The 17,353-nt window shown below is 43.4% G+C and overlaps 1 protein-coding gene across 1 annotated transcript; it reads right to left on the bottom strand.

The window, feature by feature from the left end:
- Positions 1-1,171: 1,171 nt before the first annotated feature.
- Positions 1,172-16,091, bottom strand: LOC128400318 (uncharacterized). The gene is made up of 15 exons (XM_053362470.1): positions 16,013-16,091; positions 15,634-15,798; positions 14,941-15,105; positions 14,351-14,515; positions 11,990-12,082; positions 11,617-11,781; positions 10,161-10,325; positions 8,621-8,788; positions 7,650-7,814; positions 7,277-7,444; positions 5,530-5,694; positions 4,874-5,038; positions 2,659-2,796; positions 1,565-1,721; positions 1,172-1,378 (listed from the first exon to the last, which is right to left on the bottom strand). The coding sequence occupies exons 1-14, from the start codon at positions 16,089-16,091 to the stop codon at positions 1,585-1,587; spliced, it is 2,103 nt and encodes a 700-aa protein (XP_053218445.1). The 3' UTR covers positions 1,172-1,378; positions 1,565-1,584.
- Positions 16,092-17,353: the final 1,262 nt, after the last annotated feature.

The following is a 17,353-nucleotide window of genomic DNA, read 5'->3' as shown; positions in this document are numbered from 1 at the left end:
TAAACTTTCCTAAGGCACGTTTCAGACCCACTTTGGTTTGAGAGAGAAGAACAGTGCTTATACCCACTGATTCCTGATTGGCTGACTCCAATCATTTATGAGGTCACAGAAGGTGTGTTAAATAGCTCCTTAGGAAATTCATTGTTGGTGGAGAACTAAACTGATGCCAGGCTGGTGATGGTAACTTTTTTCCATGCTATCCCCCCAGTTCTTGTACCCCTGAATATCTTTCAACCTCACTTCTGAAGAAGCAGCTGAATTCACAATCCCAGTGGTCTCCCACCGAATGGAAAACTTGGTAGCATTGCTCCTAAAGCTTCCCAATACTTGGAGAAAAGGTAATTTTGCATAGGAATTCAAATAAGCTGAATTCCTCAAGTGTTTCTATCTTAAGTGTGCTTCACATCATCAACTTAGAAAGCTACTTCTGTTCCTTCCTAGCAATCACTGCTGAGAACAAAGGAGAGTGTCAGCTGTTCCTTTGCACTGAGCAAATGCACGTGTAATAGGTGCCACATTGAAAAGGATATTCTAGCCAACTATTTCCAGTCCAGTATTCAGAAGTAGTTCATCTCTAAGCCAGCAATGGTTTAATACCAAACAACAATAGATTCCCATGCCAACTCCTTTATCAGAATTATGAATCTAAAGTCCATAACTGATTGTGGTGGTCCTTAAGTAAGGAGCATGCATGTGAGAACTCAATCCTTTGTCTCTGCTTTATACAGGGTAAGTGCAAGGCAGCAATGATGGGTGGGTCAGGATGAGCAGATCTAAGGACAGGTGTCTGGTTGATATGCAGTAGATCAGCAAGGATATGTGACTCTAGGAGTTGTTTTAACAGTAGGGGCAATGAAATGACTCCTCACCTTGCTCCTTCGACTGCTGAAATGAAGAATACTGGGAAAGCAGATTTTGAGTGAAAAGACTGAGCCCAGCTCAGTTCTGAGCAGTAGCTCAGAAGCACCATGCTCTTTAATTCTAAGTAAGTGTATGACTTTTGCATCTGACTCCAGTTGGTGGATCACTAATTTTTAGTAGAATATGCAAGCTTCAAGCCTGCTTTCTTCTGCACTAGAGTTGTTGCACACCACAGCTGCTAAGAAACACCTTGGACAGGAAGATTTTCAGAAAGATCAAAGTGGGGGGGTAGAAGGAGAAGGCATACAGATTGGAAGTCTGAGAGATTTTTTATTCCCAGCTACAAAACTCATCAAAGTAGGAAAAAGACAGCTGGACTTGGTTCATTTGTTGGTCTTCTCTTTCGTTGACATCCTCATCGTTCAGAGTCAGGAACATCCAAACTGAAACTACAAACATCTCAGCAAGACCAGGTAGTTGGTTAGTCAGCTCCTTTGGACACAAACTGAAAAGAGAGCTAAATATATAGGAAGAGTCTCAGCATGTGGGTTAAGATAAAATCTCTTTGCCTTGTCCTGCATATGAGACAAAACACATAAACCAGCAACCCCACATGACATGTCTGCTACTAGACTTTACTACCAATTTCTTCATCTCTGCTTGTCTGGAAGCATCCCTCAGTTCCACTGTGATCCATCCCCACCTGAACTTCCTCTCCTTGAATCAGCACAGAATCCATCTGTTGTCAGTGTCAGCATTGCTAGTGAGGGAACACCAACTCCTTTTATCTGAGCGTCCTGCTTTGGTGCAGCTGTCGTATGACTTGCCACGAAAGATGAAGGGAAAGACACAGTCCAATTCTGAATGGAAAGAAAGAAAGAAAAAGTGGATTAAAGAGGTTAACCTGAGGGATGGGCAAGTCTATCAATTTTGGTTACTCTCACTGTTTAAGTGCAAATTTCTCCTAATATAGTGGTACCTCGGGTTAAGTACTTAATTCATTCCGGAGGTCCGTACTTAACCTGAAACTGTTCTTAACCTGAAGCACCACTTTAGCTAATGGGGCCTCCTGCTGCTGCCGCACCGCCGGAGCACGATTTCTGTTCTCATCCTGAAGCAAAGTTCTTAACCTGAAGCACTGTTTCTGGGTTAGCGGAGTCTGTAACCTGAAGCGTATGTAACCTGAAGTGTATGTAACCCGAGATACCACTGTACAGTTCTACCTTGTTTGGAAACCAAGGCATGCCATTGAAAATCAAGCCATTGATTCTGAAGCTGTGCCGGACATTCGGCTTCCAAAGAACGTTTGCAAACCGGAACACTCACTTCCAGGTTTGTGGCATTCGGGAGACAAAATGTACGAGTGCCAAGGTGTTTGGCTTCCAAGGTACAACTGTATACACAATTTTGAAAAGTGTATCTTTCTCTTAAGATAACAGATTGGTTATTTTATTTTCACTAGTATATTTTTGTCATCCCTACTTAAGTTTCACACTTTTAGTCTACCATTTCCCATAATTTCTACCTATGATAACATTATTCAGTGATTTAAAAACCCCTTGTGTTTCAGATGAAAGTTAAGGCACAATCTTGTGCTCCAAAACCACCAGGAAATTGTAAGGCATGACAAATGCCTTAACTTCCATGCCAAGTAAGCAGTAAAGATTTTGTATGGTCTCAACTCATAGGCTCCATGCACCCACACTTCGACCTGGTCTTTAGTCTGACCTACAAATAGAAACATAAATAACCCCCACCCCACCCTTGGCCTTTTATTTGCCCTCCCAATCTGCTCACGGTTGCAAAATCTCCATTTCAAGCCAGTTTGGTAGTCTGGAGTGGTGGCACACCAAGCTTTTCCTTCATGTTTATCCAGGGTGGTGCAGCTTTCGTAAGGTTTCCCCTTATAGATAAAAGGGAAGACACAGCCTGTTTCTGAATAGAAAAGAAGGGGTGGGGAAGAGAGTTGTAGTAAGACCACAACTGCATCTCAGACTGCAAATTACTTTAAACAAGCACCATGCCCTCCAGGAATCCTGGGAACTGCAATTATGGGAACATGTTATGTTGAGTTTTCTTAATTCCTTGCAGAATTCCCTCTCTTAGGTTGCTTCCAGGTGACCTGTTTCCTGAGCATTTATCCAGATTTGATTAAAGAAAGCTTACACAGACATTAGACTATGGCTGGTCTTTATTGAAGATTCATTCCAAATTGTTCACAGAGAGGTTAGACAAGCGTTCATCTTGATTTGCTTCTACGAAGTTTATGCAAAGGCTAACTTAGAGCTGGGCTTTATTATTTGTTTGTGGAAAGGTTATACAACAATGAGCATTCATCCTGATTCACACTTTTCACTGTATTTCCCCATTACTTTCCTAACTGCAGAAATTCCAGGTTGGTCCTTTTTGGGGTTCTGGAATCACAGCCATTGCCGGAAAGTGTCTGGTGCCTCTTAGAAACTAGAGCTCCTGTCATTCCTTGGTGACACCATAACAATTAAACTAATTTTAAACCAGAAGCAATATTAAGTCACCAACAGATGGCAGCATAAATCAAGAGAACAATGGCATTCGCATGGCAAATATCACTGTTTTCTTCTTCAGTGATCCTTAGAATAACTGGTTGTGTTCCTATTAATGCTTGCCTTTTAAAAGGCTTAACCTTGAACTAAAACTCCCTCTTTGTTGATGCCTTTAATAGTGGCTCTCCAGATGTTGTTGGACTACAACTCCCATTATCCCTGAATATTTGGCCAAGCTGGCTCTGGATGATGGGTATTGTAGTCCTAACAACATAAAAAGGTAAAGGTACCCCTGCCCGTATGGGCCAGTCTTGCCTCTAGAGTTGTGCGCTCATCTCACTCTATAGGCCGGGAGCCAGCGCTGTCCGCAGACACTTCCGGGTCACGTGGCCAGTGTGACAAGCTGCATCTGGCGAGCCAGCGCAGCACACGGAAACGCCGTTTACCTTCCCGCTAGTAAGCGGTCCCTATTTATCTACTTGTACCCGGTGGTGCTTTCGAACTGCTAGGTTGGCAGGCGCTGGGACCGAGCAACGGGAGCGCACCCCACCACGGGGATTCGAACCGCCGACCTGATGATCGGCAAGTCCTAGGCACTGAGGCTTTAACCCACAGGGCCACCCGCGTCCCTCTCCTAACAACATATTGGGACCCAAAGTCGAAGAACACTGCCATAGGAGGAAATAGCTAGATTCCTGCCACCCTGCCTTTCTTCACAGCCATAAAATTTCTTCTTTCTCATGCATGTATTTTACTTTCACAGGCTTTGCTGCCCTATACAGAGTAGTCGCTCTTCAGTATTACATGGACATAAATGGTTTTTTTAATGACAGTGTCATAATAAGGTACTGAGCAAGCCAAATGAGGAAGCACTCCCTAATCCCAACCCTTCCTTAACACAGAAGGGGGGAGTATTTGCAGCAGATGTTCTACTTTAGAGGGCCATTCATAATTATGGATACAAGGTAGAACAAGGAATATTCTTCTTGTATAAACGGAAGATATAGTGGTGAGCAATTTGCCACATGTATAAATGTATGCGGCCCAATTTGCTCGTTATATTTTGTTGCAGTAAGGTCACCACAAAGTGATTTTTGCACATGCACCTTTGGTGAAGAAAATGGGTGATAGGGTAGAGTTGGCACTTATATTGCCCTATCACACATTTAAACCTCCAGCACACACAAACAATGAAAACCTCATAGTCAATATGTGAAAATAATGTGATCAAAGATGAGTGTGGTCACCAGATACATTGGGATTATGTCCCTCATCTAGATGTGATATAAGCAGATCAAGTATCATTAATGAGCTTATCTGCTAACAGATAAATGTTGATGCTCTCCTTTGGAAAGCTGTAGACTTTGATGACTCATCAGCAATAGTATCCCAAGAGAAAAGGGGGCATGAATTTCCATTTTAATTGCAGTAAAGAATGAGCCTCAGAGAAAAGGTATGTCTCTCCACTTTTCTCTCTGCCTGTCTCTTACCTGTGATGGTGCAAAACATTGATTTCTTATCTGCATCATAGTTGGCAGTGGTGGCACACCACAGCTTCCCATCAGTCCGTCCATCTTCTGTGCAGCTGCTGTAATTCTTGCCATCAAATAGGAATGGAAAGATGCATTTGGGAGGTTCCTTGCTTATATCTGGTCCTGTTTCAAGGAGGAAGGGTGGGGAGAGGCTAATTTTCAGCTAATTATATACACGTTTATGATGCCTGTCCTCCAGGGCCAACTTTACCTGGGGGTGCAAGGGGTGTGGGGCACCCAGGCGCCGAATTCTGGGGGGCGCCAACCAGTCCCTTGCGATCAGCAGCAGTGAAAAGAAACGGAGTGTAAGTCCCCGCCCGCCTCCACCATCGCTCTGTTACTCCATAGCGTCAAATATTCCCGATGAGTCAGGAAACAAAAGCAGTTTTTTCCACTGCATTGTTGAGTTCACTCCCCCTAAACTAAATTTAGGGGCGTTGGGTGGATCTTTGCACCCCAGCAGCACATATGCTAAAGACGGCCCTGCTGTCTTCCTTTGTCTGCAGAGTACTCTCCTCTTTAATCCTCCAGTGCTGCTTGCTTTTTCTTGATCTGACAAAGAGGAACACCCTTCTCCTAAACCAACCCACACACTTTTGCTGTCCTCTTCCTACCTGTGACATTGCAGTACATCCATTTCTCATCCGTGTCATAGTTGCTGGTGGTGGCGCACCAGTGTTTCCCATCACTCATGCCCTCTGTAGTACATGTGCTGTAGGAGTTGCCCTTGTAGATGAAAGGGAAGGTGCAAGATGGACTCTCTACCTTCAGATCTGGACCTAGGTTTTAAAATTAGAAATAAGGTAGATGGAGAGATATGTGGGCAATCCATATCAGAACTGATGCCACAGAGAGAGGATATGATATCAGCCAATCCATATGCCCATACACAACACCCAAGAAGCTAAATTTTGCTGCATATTAGGGCCCCAAAAACTATTTTGGTCCCCTAATATTTAATTTAATTAAATTATATTTATTTATATTTAATTCTCCCATGACTATTTTTTGCTAGATAACAGTGCTTTACAAGATATTTTATTTTTAACGTATTTTTTATTAAAGAATTCTTGGTTTACAAAAGTATGTGCAATGTCTCTTTTTCAAGTTACATTTTCTACAGATCAGTTTCATTTGTTGAGACATTAGTGTTACATTAGGAAGAAAAAGGGGGAAGAGGCGGAGGGGGCCAGGGTGAGTGGGGGTAGAGTCGGGTGGCAATGTTTCTATTTTACTTAATGTATGTGTGGGGTATTATGTCAGCAAACTAGACCCCTGACGACCTTCGAAAACCTCCTCCTAACAACAAAGGGACATGGCAAATGGATAGTATCCGCAATATACAAAATACTACTCCAAAATCCCACAATCCCCCTAGACGTAATCAAAAAACAATGGGAGGACGACATACGTTATATTAACCCCACTCAGTGGACCAGAATGTGGTTTAAACCTCCCTTTTAATCCATATCAACAAAAAGGAAAAAACTCACTCTGAAACTCACTTACAGGTGGTACCAAACACCAAGGAAACTAGCACAAATAAGCCCAGGAACCTCACCACAATGCTGGAGAAGATGCACCTCCACAGGCACATACCTCCACATGTGGTGGGAATGCCCCAAAATCCAACTATTCTGGACAAGAGCCATACGAGAAATATGCAAAATAACTAAGCAAGTATTAGAAGTGCTTTAGTAGATAGAGAATCCCCACAAGTCAGAAGTTGAGGTCTCTGAATAAATATGACATGCTGAGGGAACAACTAGACACACATATATGGCTGTCTTTTAACATTGGAGTCACTCATTTTTTGTATCAGATCAATGCAGTTCAGTTTTTGTGTTTTTGATTTTTTGTAAACTAAAGCCCTCTTCATGTTTTCTCCACATGATGTAGTTTCCTACAGGTATAATGTAAAGTGAGGCCATGGCCCCAATATCATACCTCTTGCTCGTTCTTCCCCCTCAACACCCACATGTTAAATATGTATGTCTAGAAAGAATTGTAGTTGTTGTTCCCAAGTAGCTGCTTCACACAAATTGTATGGGGCAGCTATACATAAGCAAGACTGTGGACCAGATGTGGTTCTTCAAACCTCCCTGTCTGATCCTTAAAACTTTCCCCAGGTCACACCTTCTTTCACCCAAGCCATATTCCTTGAGTATTTTTACCAAGCTAGAATGTGTACTTGAACTCTGATAATGCCTCTCAGTTGGCTGGCTAAAGGATAGAAAAGGGTATGTGAACATGTGAAATAGAAATCACTAATCTGCATTCATTCTGTGCCCCTCTGAATCTCCCTGCTGGAAGCTGGTCTCTATTTTCTTTTCCTAGCTTTAGACTTCCTCAGGCCCTTACCTGAGTCCTCCTCACAGAACATCCATTTCTTGTCGACATCATAGTTGCTGGTGGTGGAACACCACAGCTTCCCATCATTCCGCCCACTTGCAGTGCAATTCATATACAACTTGCCCTCAAAGATGAATGGAAAGGCACATTTGGGAGCTTCCTTGCTTATATCTGGTCCTGTTTCAAGAAGGAAGTGGGGGGGGGAGAGAAGAATGTTGTAGTTTTAAGCTAATTATATACACTTCTATGGTGTCTGTCCTTCTTTGTCTGCAGAGTACTCTCCTTTTTAATCCTCCAGTGCTGCTTGCTTTTGCTTGATCTGACAAAGAGGAACACCCTTCTCCTAAACCAACACAAACACCTTTTGCTGTTCTCTTTCTACCTGTCACATTGCAGTACACCCATTTCTTATCCACATCATAGTTGCTTGTCGTGCCACACCAGAGTTTCCCATCACTCATGCCTTCTGAAGTGCATGTGCTGTAGGATTGGCCCTTGTAGATGAAAGGGAAGACACACGTTGGACTCTCTACCTCTGGATCTGGCCCTGGATGTTAATATAAAAAGAAGTGGGTTCAAACGTTTGTGGAGCACCCAAGAAAATATCTTGCGTCAGATTACAGATAGAGAAGATACAACATCCACAGACACCAAGAGCTGCAAGCAGAATCCAGGAAAAACTGAAATATTGCTTCTTTTGTACCACTAGGGACGCAAGAAGGTATTATTTTCCAACCTGCCCCATATTCATTGCATGCAGCACTGTTTCCATTCTGCTTCAGTTCATCTTCCACCAAAAACTACATTATGTTATTGTTTACGGTGGCAAAATTGTGTAATTTACGTAAGTTTTATAATTAATGATGCTGATTATGTTGTCATGTTATCCCACTCTATTCGTTTCAATGCAAATGGAGGGAACTATCATAAAGTATCATTTGCAGTCTCAAAACAGAAAAAATAGCAAATACTGATTATATTCACTGGATTTTTTTCACGGGATGAATAAAAGAACATTGGTGATTTCCACTCCCATTTCCATTTTTACTGAAATTCTTTGACATCCCTAAGTGTTGCCCAAATATTTATCTCCTTCCCTTACTCCCGTTACTGCTTTGCCACCTGGTGACAGGAACTCATTAGAGGAAGGCAGTGGGATCAGGGTGGAAGACCTGGAGCCCATTGTGATGACATACAAACATAGCAATTTGTCCCAAGAGTTGCCAACATATTTAACCACCTTTTAGCAATGGCAATCTCTAATCTGCATTCATTCTGTGTCCCTCTGAATGTCACTGCTGGATGTTTGTCTCTGTTTTCTTCTCCAAGCTTTTGACTTCCTCAGGCCCTTACCTGAGTCCTCCTCACAGAACTTCCATTTCTTGTCGACATCATAGTTGTTGGTGGTGGAACACCACAACCTCCCATCATTCCGCCCACTTGCAGTGCAGTGGACATACAATTTCCCCTCAAAGATGAATGGAAAGGTGCAAGGTGGACTTTCCAAACTCTTGTCAGGTCCTGTCATTAAACAAATAGATGATGTGTTCTTAAAGTTAGAAATGTTCTCTTAGACGTCTTAACTTATTTTCTTGTTCTGAGATACAAGTCCTATATACAGTGGTACCTCGGGTTACATCCGCTACAGGTTACACACTCCGCTAACCCAGAAATAGTACCTCAGGTTAAGAACTTTGCTTCTGTTCAGGAGAACAGAAATCGTGCTCCGGTGGCGTGACAGCAGCAGGAGGCCCCATTAGCTAAAGTGGTGCTTCAGGTTAAGAACAGTTTCAGGTTAAGAACAGACCTCCAGAACGAATTAAGTACTTAACCCAAGGTACCACTGTATTTTAAAGCTCAAATGAAGGACAGAAAGTCTGTCTGTCTGTCTAGTGATGGTGTCTTTCTGGTGGGGTACTGCTCCTGTCCACTTGCCAGAACCAGGATGAGATAGGGCATCACAGCAGTGAGGGTGTAGAAAGCATTGGGTTAGCAGAAGCCAATGCAGACACACATACAGTAGGGTCCACTACCCTTGCCATAGGTACCAACTCCCTGGGACCCTGGGTGCACAAGCACCCACAAAATTACCCATGAAGGGGCTGGGCACCCACAAATTTTGATGACAGGGCCATGCAAGCTGCATGGCAACCCATGGCCTCAGGTACCCACAGTTGCAGGGCCAAGCTGACACTCCTGGCCCTTGCCAAACCAGTGACCTTGCTACCATGCTGCTCCACCCCACCCCACTCCCAGCAAGCGACAGCACTGCCATAGCCAGGAAAGCAACACCCACCGCGTGTACCACATATGAGTTATTTTTAAAATCCATACAATACAATGCAAATTACAAAACAGAACACTTCAATAGCTGTTTAAGGGCGTTAGTGTAATTCAGATAGAAATGAAAAGGTTTAAAGATCCGTTTGAAAGTTAGCAAAGATGGGGCCGTAAGTATCCCCTTCAGAACAGTTAAAAGAAATTACGGGGTCATCAATGATTAAGCCCCTGTTTCTAGTGCCTACCAGCCTAATGGGTCTTGACAGCAAGCCTTTGAGCAAGCTCCTGGAGGGTTATCTTAAGAACTGGGAAGGTTCCTATGAGCACAGGTGGTCCTTCAAATAATCTGGTTGAAATTATTTAGGGGCTTTAAAGATCAATGCCACATTTTAAAAAAAATTCCCAAAACAAATAGACAACCAATATAACTGCAACAGTGTCTGTACAATATGTTCTGAATGCCTCCCCCCACTCCTATAATTTCTCTCAATTTTCAAAAATCCATGGAGAATTTATCAAGTGTGAAATAGAAGGGTCAGCTGCCCTTTGAATGGAAGAATTCCCCACCCCTGTCCTAAATGAACACAAACTATATATGTCCTTCTCCTCTTACCTGTGTCATTACAGTACATCCACTTCTTATCTAAATCATAGTTGCTGGTGGTAGCACACCAGCATTTCCCATTGCTCATGCCATCAGTAGTGCATGCACTGTAGGGCTTGCCATTGTAAATGAATGGAAATACACAAGAAGGACCCTCTCCATCTGAGTCTGGCCCTGAATTTGAAAGGAAAAAGAAGATGGGTGTAAGCAGGGCTTTTTCAGGTGGAACTCAATGGAACTCAGTTACAGCACCTCTCAGGAGGGTGCCATTGCCATTATAAGAAAACAAGGGGGGCTTCCGGGTGAGTTCCAGCACCTCTTTTTCTGGAAAATTAGCACTCGGGGCAAGGATTTGTGGACCTCTCAAAGCAGAAGTAGTTATCATCTTAGGTTACTTATAGGGAAGATTTTCTGTCAGCACACAACATACACGTTTTCACTCCAGAGTGGAATACATACAATCTGAGATGTACTCGCCTCTGTTCTAAGCAAGGAACAGGACAATGATTTGTTTGATGGTCATCCATGATGAGCTGAGGCTCTTACATCCATGAGCAGAGAAAAAAGTACCTCTAGGCCCTATCATAGGAGGGGGCTGGGAAAACACTGAGAGGGTTTTTTTTTTAAAAAATGAAATCAGATGGGGCTGAAATAACATTAAAGTAGGTGTGAAGTGAAACTCCCTATTAAAAACATTCCATAGTGAGTGTGTTACCCCAGTGTGTTACCACTATGAAGGTCCTGACCCTTACCTCTGATGGCAACTCCTCCCGAATTAGCCTATATTGTGCTGCTTTTCTTGTTATTATTCTTGAATAAACTTGCTTTATGTCTTTTTATCATTGCATGATTGTATTGTTGCAACCTGCCCCACGACCTTATGGTGAAGGGGAAGGTAAGAAATGTTATAAATCCTTGCCCACCACCATATTATCCTCAGATGTGCTGTGCTGCATTCCCAAAGCTCTTTACGCTCCTCTCATTATAGGGTGGGATTCAGATATGCCCTAACCCAGACAACTGCCCAGTTCCTTTAAGAAACATAAAGTGTTATCTCCATTCAGTAACCTCTGGATTATTTGTAGATAGAAAGAAAATAAAAATGAATCAGCTCACTGACAAAATACAATGGGTTAAAAAAAATTAAAGGAGGGTAGAGCAGGTAGGATTGGGACTGAAAAGCTGGTACTCTTCCAGCTAGCAAGGATAAAGATTATATTCTGAAGTTAGATGTAGCCTATCTAGTGAGACTATCGTCCACTGAACAGCTTGTGTGCTGTCATGCCATTGCTTCCTTTAAAACACTGTAATTTTAATGAAATCCTAGCATTTCACTAAACAAGAGGAAACCTATGGGTTCAGAACTCCTGAGGAACTGAGGAAGTATCTTGGCCTACACCAGTTTGACCATCTGGTGCCAATGGGAATGATTAACCTCCACTTCCTCTGTTTTCTCAGAGCTTACCTGAGTCCTGGCAGAACTTCCATTTCTTGTCAGCTTCATAGTTGCTTGTGGTTGCACACCAGAGACTCCCATCACTCCGCCCATCTGCAGTGCAGCTGAGGTAAAACTTGCCCTTGAAGATGAATGGGAAGACACAAGGCGGGCTTTCCACACTCTCATCAGGCCCTGGTTTTTGAACAGATAGAAGGAAGAAATGTTCTTAAAGAATGGAACACTTTCACACATACCTTCATTATTCTATTTGCTTGTTTTCCAAGACTTGCTAATTCAATCTCATTTTCCCAATCAGCTTAGCCAATGGTGAGGGATGATGGGAAGTTGAAGAAGACCGGGGCAGACATGGAGGAGAAGCAGTTTATTATGCATTTCTCACATTGTATGGGCAATCTATCCAGAAAATAAATTGTACCGAGTAGTGATCTAACATGGTTGCCTTTCCTGCCTCTGTTCCCTCCCCTTCTTATCTCTTGTTAGCTCTTTGATGACTGAGAAGTGGGATCATCTTGGTTGTGGGCAGGCCCCCAGCCCGGTTCCTCCCCCCCACCCTGGCATGGGCGGAGTAATGCTTTCATGCCAGGGTGGCATCACAATCACCCCAGACCTATTGGCCAATTATTTTTGAGCAGGGGGATTGTGAGGAGTTTAAAAGTGGCAGCGCGACATGGCTGTGCACTTGATTCACACTGCCACCCCGCCACCCCCCCCCCTGTAATTTATGTGTTCTCTGGCCTTGCTTTGGACCTTGGTTGGTCGCCTGTCTTGGGGGCAGGGGCCAGGTAGGAATTTTTCCATTGGGCAAATTGGCACTGGCCACTTGGTTTGCGCCTACCTCTTCGCAATCGTCACAACTTTGTAAGGTTTGGTGGTTAGGCATTGGCTCACTGAATTGTGGGGGAAGGGAGGTCAGCCATCACCTGCCCCTCCATTAACCAAGGGTATTCCATTAAAGGAAGCCAGGGCCTGTTTCCTGTCCGAAGTCCGCTTGAGGGGCTAGGGCCATGCCAGGCCTCTACGAACACCGAGGAAAGCTATAGGCGGGTACCCCCGATGTGGGGTGGTTTACCCTTATTGACTACCTGCAAAGCGGGCAAGAGTCTGATATAATCTATGCCAATACTGCTCATATTTCTGTAATTCAATAAAGTTGTGGCCTAAAATTTTGCCAATAACAAACTAAATATTCTGTTTCTGTGTGAATTTATTTTAACAAGGGGCTGGTCTGAGGGCCTTGCCACGCAAAAGCCTTTAATGCCCTAATCTGTGGAAGGAAGTGATAGTGCTGGGTACCTTCACCTTCTTTGGTGTTAGAGAATTGTTTGGAGAACATGAGGCATTGGGAGAGGTGGCTAATGAATAATCTGCATGTAGCCAGACGAGCAAGCCACATAGGCTAACTGGCTAGCTATCTATTAATCAGATGGTGTTGAGCAGAATCTAAGAAGCTCATGCATGGACTGATGGCCACAGGGCCGCGCAAACTAAGGCTACCTGGGGGAGTCACTTTGCCACTTCTTGAGGGCTTCCAAATGTCAGATTGAGGTGCTTGCTTGGTATGTACAGTGGTACCTCAGTCTCCGAACAGCCCTGTTAACAAACAATTCGGGATACGAACTCTGCAAAACTGGAAGTAGGTGTTCCGGTTAGCGAACTTTGCCTCGGAAGCCAAATGGAAGCTGAATGGTGGAAGGGCACCGGCGGCAGGAGGCCTCAGTAGGGAAAGCATGCCTTGGTTTAAGAATGCTTTGGTTTAAGAACAGACTTCCGGAACGGATTAAGTTCATAAACTGAGGTATCACTGTATATATTACTTGCTGTTTAGAATAAAATCTTTAATATTCTCACTCACTTGTGTTTTGTATTACTTCTGGATCTCATTTAAAAGAACCACCTTGCATTTGGCAAGACATAAATTTATAATGTCCCTTTTCCATCCAAATCTGGAAGCTCCAAGTGAATGGAAATGTTATAATGCATGTAATGACCAATGAAACAAAACATTGTATGAAATTACAAAAAAGAAAAGAAAAGAAAGCAACACATTGCACTAATCAAACTACAATGTCACATAAATGTCACAAGATAATGCCTAACTATATCACCCAAAAGAACACAAAAACGCAAATGATTGCCAAAACTACGTGACACAGCCAGGGCTAGCCCACCCAAGAGCCAGTGATAGCAGAACCTGGCTACTCCAGAAAGGAAAAAGGCTCATAGCTCAGTGGTAGGCCAACTGCTTTGCATGCAGATGGCTCCAGACTGAACCTCTAGCAACTGCAAGTAAGGTTGCCTGCCTGAAACCTTGAAGAGCTGCTGTCAAGTGATATAGAAAAAACTTAGCTAGTATTTCAAATGGTCTTACTCAATATATGTAGAAGCTTCCTATGTTGTGTTGTTCTCCTCCTGTGACATTACAGAACATCCATTAGTTTTAGGCTAATTGTATACACCTCTATGACATCTGTTCTTCTTTGTCTCCAGAGTGCTCTCTTCCTTAAACCTCTGCAGTTTCTTGCTTTTGCATGATCAGACATAGAGGAACACCCTTCTCCTAGACCAGGCATGGCCAAACTTGGCCCTCCAGCTGTTTTGGGACTACGGTTCCCATCATCCCTGACCACTGGTGCTGTTAGCGAGGGATGATGGGAGTTGTAGTCTCAAAACAGCTGGAGGGCAAAGTTTGGAGATGCCTGTCCTAAACCAACACAAACACCTTTTGCTGCTCTCTTTCTACCTGTCACATTGCAGTACACCCATTTCTTATCCACATCATAGTTGCTTGTCGTGCCACACCAGAGTTTCCCATCACTCATGCCTTCTGAAGTGCATGTGCTGTAGGATAGGCCCTTGTAGATGAAAGGGAAGACACACGTTGGACTCTCTATCTCTGGATCTGGCCCTGGATGTTAACATAAAAAGAAGTGGGTTTAAACATTTGTGAAGCACCCAAGAAAATATCTGGTGTCAGATTACAGATAGAGAAGATATAACATACACAGACACCGAGAGCTACAAGCAGCATCCAGGAAAATGTGGAATGTTGCTTCTTAAGTACCACTAGGGACGCAAGAAGGTATTATTTTCCAACCTGCCCCGTATTCATTGCATGCAGCACTGTTTCCATTCTGCTTCAGTTCATCTTCCACCAAAAACTGCATTATGTTATTGTTTACTGTGGCAAAATTGTGTAATTTACATAAATTATATAATGAATGACGCAGATTGTGTTGTATTTACATTATCCCACTCCATTCATTTCAATGCAAATGGAAGGAACTGTCATAAAGTATCATTTGCAGTCTATATATGTCCTTCTCCTCTTACCTGTGTCATTACAGTACATCCACTTCTTATCTAAATCATAGTTGCTGGTGGTAGCACACCAGCATTTCCCATCACTCATGCCATCAGTGGTACATGCACTGTAGGACTTGCCATTATAAATGAATGGAAATACACAGGAAGGACCCTCTCCATTTGAGTCTGGCCCTGAATTTGAAAGTAAAAAGAAGATAGGTGTAAGTAGGGCTTTTTCAGCTGGAACTCACCATAACTCAGTTCCAGACCCTCTTAGGTGGGTGCCATTGCCATTATAAGAAAACAAGGGGGGCTTCCTGGTGAGTTCCAGCACCTCTTTTTCTAGAAAAATAGCACTTGGGGCAAGGATTTGTGGACCTCTCAAAGCAGTAGTAGTTATCATCTTAGGTTACTTATAGGGAAGATTTTCTGTCAGCACACAACATACAAGTTTTCACTCCAGAGTGGAATACATACAATGTGAGATGTACCCGCCTCTGTTCTAAGCAAGGAACAGGACAATGATTTGTTTGATGGTCATCCATGATGAGCTGAGGCTCTTACATCCATGAGCAGAGAAAAAAGTTGCTCTAGGGCATATCCTTTCAGCTTCATAGTTGCTTGTGGTGGCACACCAGAGTCTCCCATCACCCCGCCCACCTGCAGGAGAACACCCTTCTCCTAAACCAACACAAACACTTTTTGCTGTTCTCTTCCTACCTGTGACATTGCAGTACACCCATTTCTTATCCACATCATAGTTGCTTGTGGTGGAACACCAAAGATTCCCATCGCTCATGCCTTCTGAAGTGCATGTGCTGTAGGATAGGCCCTTGTAAATGAAGGGGAAAACACACGTTGGACTCTCTGCCTTTGAATCTGGCCCTGGATGTTAATATAAAAAGAACTGAGTTTAAACATCTGCGGAGCACCCAAGAAAATACCTTGTGTCAGATTATAGATAGAGAAGATATAACATCCACAGACACCCAGAGCTGCAAGCAGCATCCAGGAAAACGTGGAATGTTGCTTCCCAAGCAACAAAGAGGAACACCCTTCTCCTAAACCAACCCACACACTTTTGCTGTCCTCTTCCTACCTGTGACATTGCAGTACATCCATTTCTCATCCGTGTCATAGTTGCTGGTGGTGGCGCACCAGTGTTTCCCATCACTCATGCCCTCTGTAGTACATGTGCTATAGGAGTTGCCCTTGTAGATGAAAGGGAAGGTGCAAGATGGACTCTCTACCTTCACATCTGGACCTAGGTTTTAAAATTAGAAATAAGGTGGATGGAGGGATATGTGGGCAATCCATATCATAACTGATGCCACAGAGAGAGGAAATGATATCAGCTAATTTAGTATACTAAAAACCTCTTCATGTTTTCTCCACGTGATGTAGTCTTCTACAGGTATAATGGAAAGGGAGGCCATGCCCCCAATATTATACCTCCTGCTCATTCTTCCTCCTCAACACCCACATGGATGTCTAGAAAGAATTGTAGTTGTTGTTCCCAGGTAGGTGCTCCACACAATTGTATGGGGCAGCTATACATAAGCAAGACCGTGGGCCAGGTGTGGTGCTCCAAACCTCTCTGTCTGACCCTTGAAACTTTCCCCAGGTCACACCCTTTCACCCAAGCCACACCCCTTGAGTATTTTTACCAAGCTGGAATATGTACTTCATCTCTGATAATGCCTCTCACTTGGCTGGATGGAGGATAGAGAAGGGTAAATGAACATGTGCAAAAACTAGCCTATCTTACAATAGAGAAAATTTACATTCATTGCTCCACCCACTTTTGCTTCTGGTTTCATTCACCACTGGAAGATTGCCCAGAAAGTAACAAGGAACTCTGTCTGAAAAGGATTCTCCATCCCTGACAAAGGGGTGGTCTAGAAAAGGCACAACCTCAGGGATATGGCCAGCAGCACAGCCTGATCTACCTGTAGGAGCCCTACACACATGTTGTTGTTTTTAATGTGACTTATGAGTCTACAAAATAAAATAAATAGATATGGCCCCTGCTTGGCTTGTTTCTTCCTCCTGCCTTTAGCTTCTCTTACCTGGCTCTTCCGGACATAACTTCAGCTTCTTATCTGTATCATAGTCGCCTGTGGTGGCACACCATGGCTTCTTATCTCTCCGCCCATCTGTGGTGCAGCTGTAGTAAAACTGTCTCTTAAAGATGAATGGGAAGATGCAAGGTGGACTTTCCGCAACCTCGTCAGGGCCTGATTTTTTTACCATGCAAAAGAAATATACAGTATGTCAGGGAGGGATTGGAGTTAATCAGAGATATCCTAGTGCTAGAGAAACCATCAACCTCAACTTTCCAACCCTCCCTGAAGCAGAATATATTCCAAGATATATAAAAGCAGCCCTTTTCACATAAGGAAAATAAAGAGGAGCCCTGTTGGATCAGGCCAAAAGCCCA

The sequence above is a fragment of the Podarcis raffonei genome, chromosome 13 (genome assembly GCF_027172205.1).
Source record: "Podarcis raffonei isolate rPodRaf1 chromosome 13, rPodRaf1.pri, whole genome shotgun sequence".
Lineage (NCBI taxonomy): Eukaryota > Metazoa > Chordata > Lepidosauria > Squamata > Lacertidae > Podarcis > Podarcis raffonei.
Note: the sequence above shows the minus strand (reverse complement) of the source record. Positions and strands in the feature narration are given on the sequence as shown.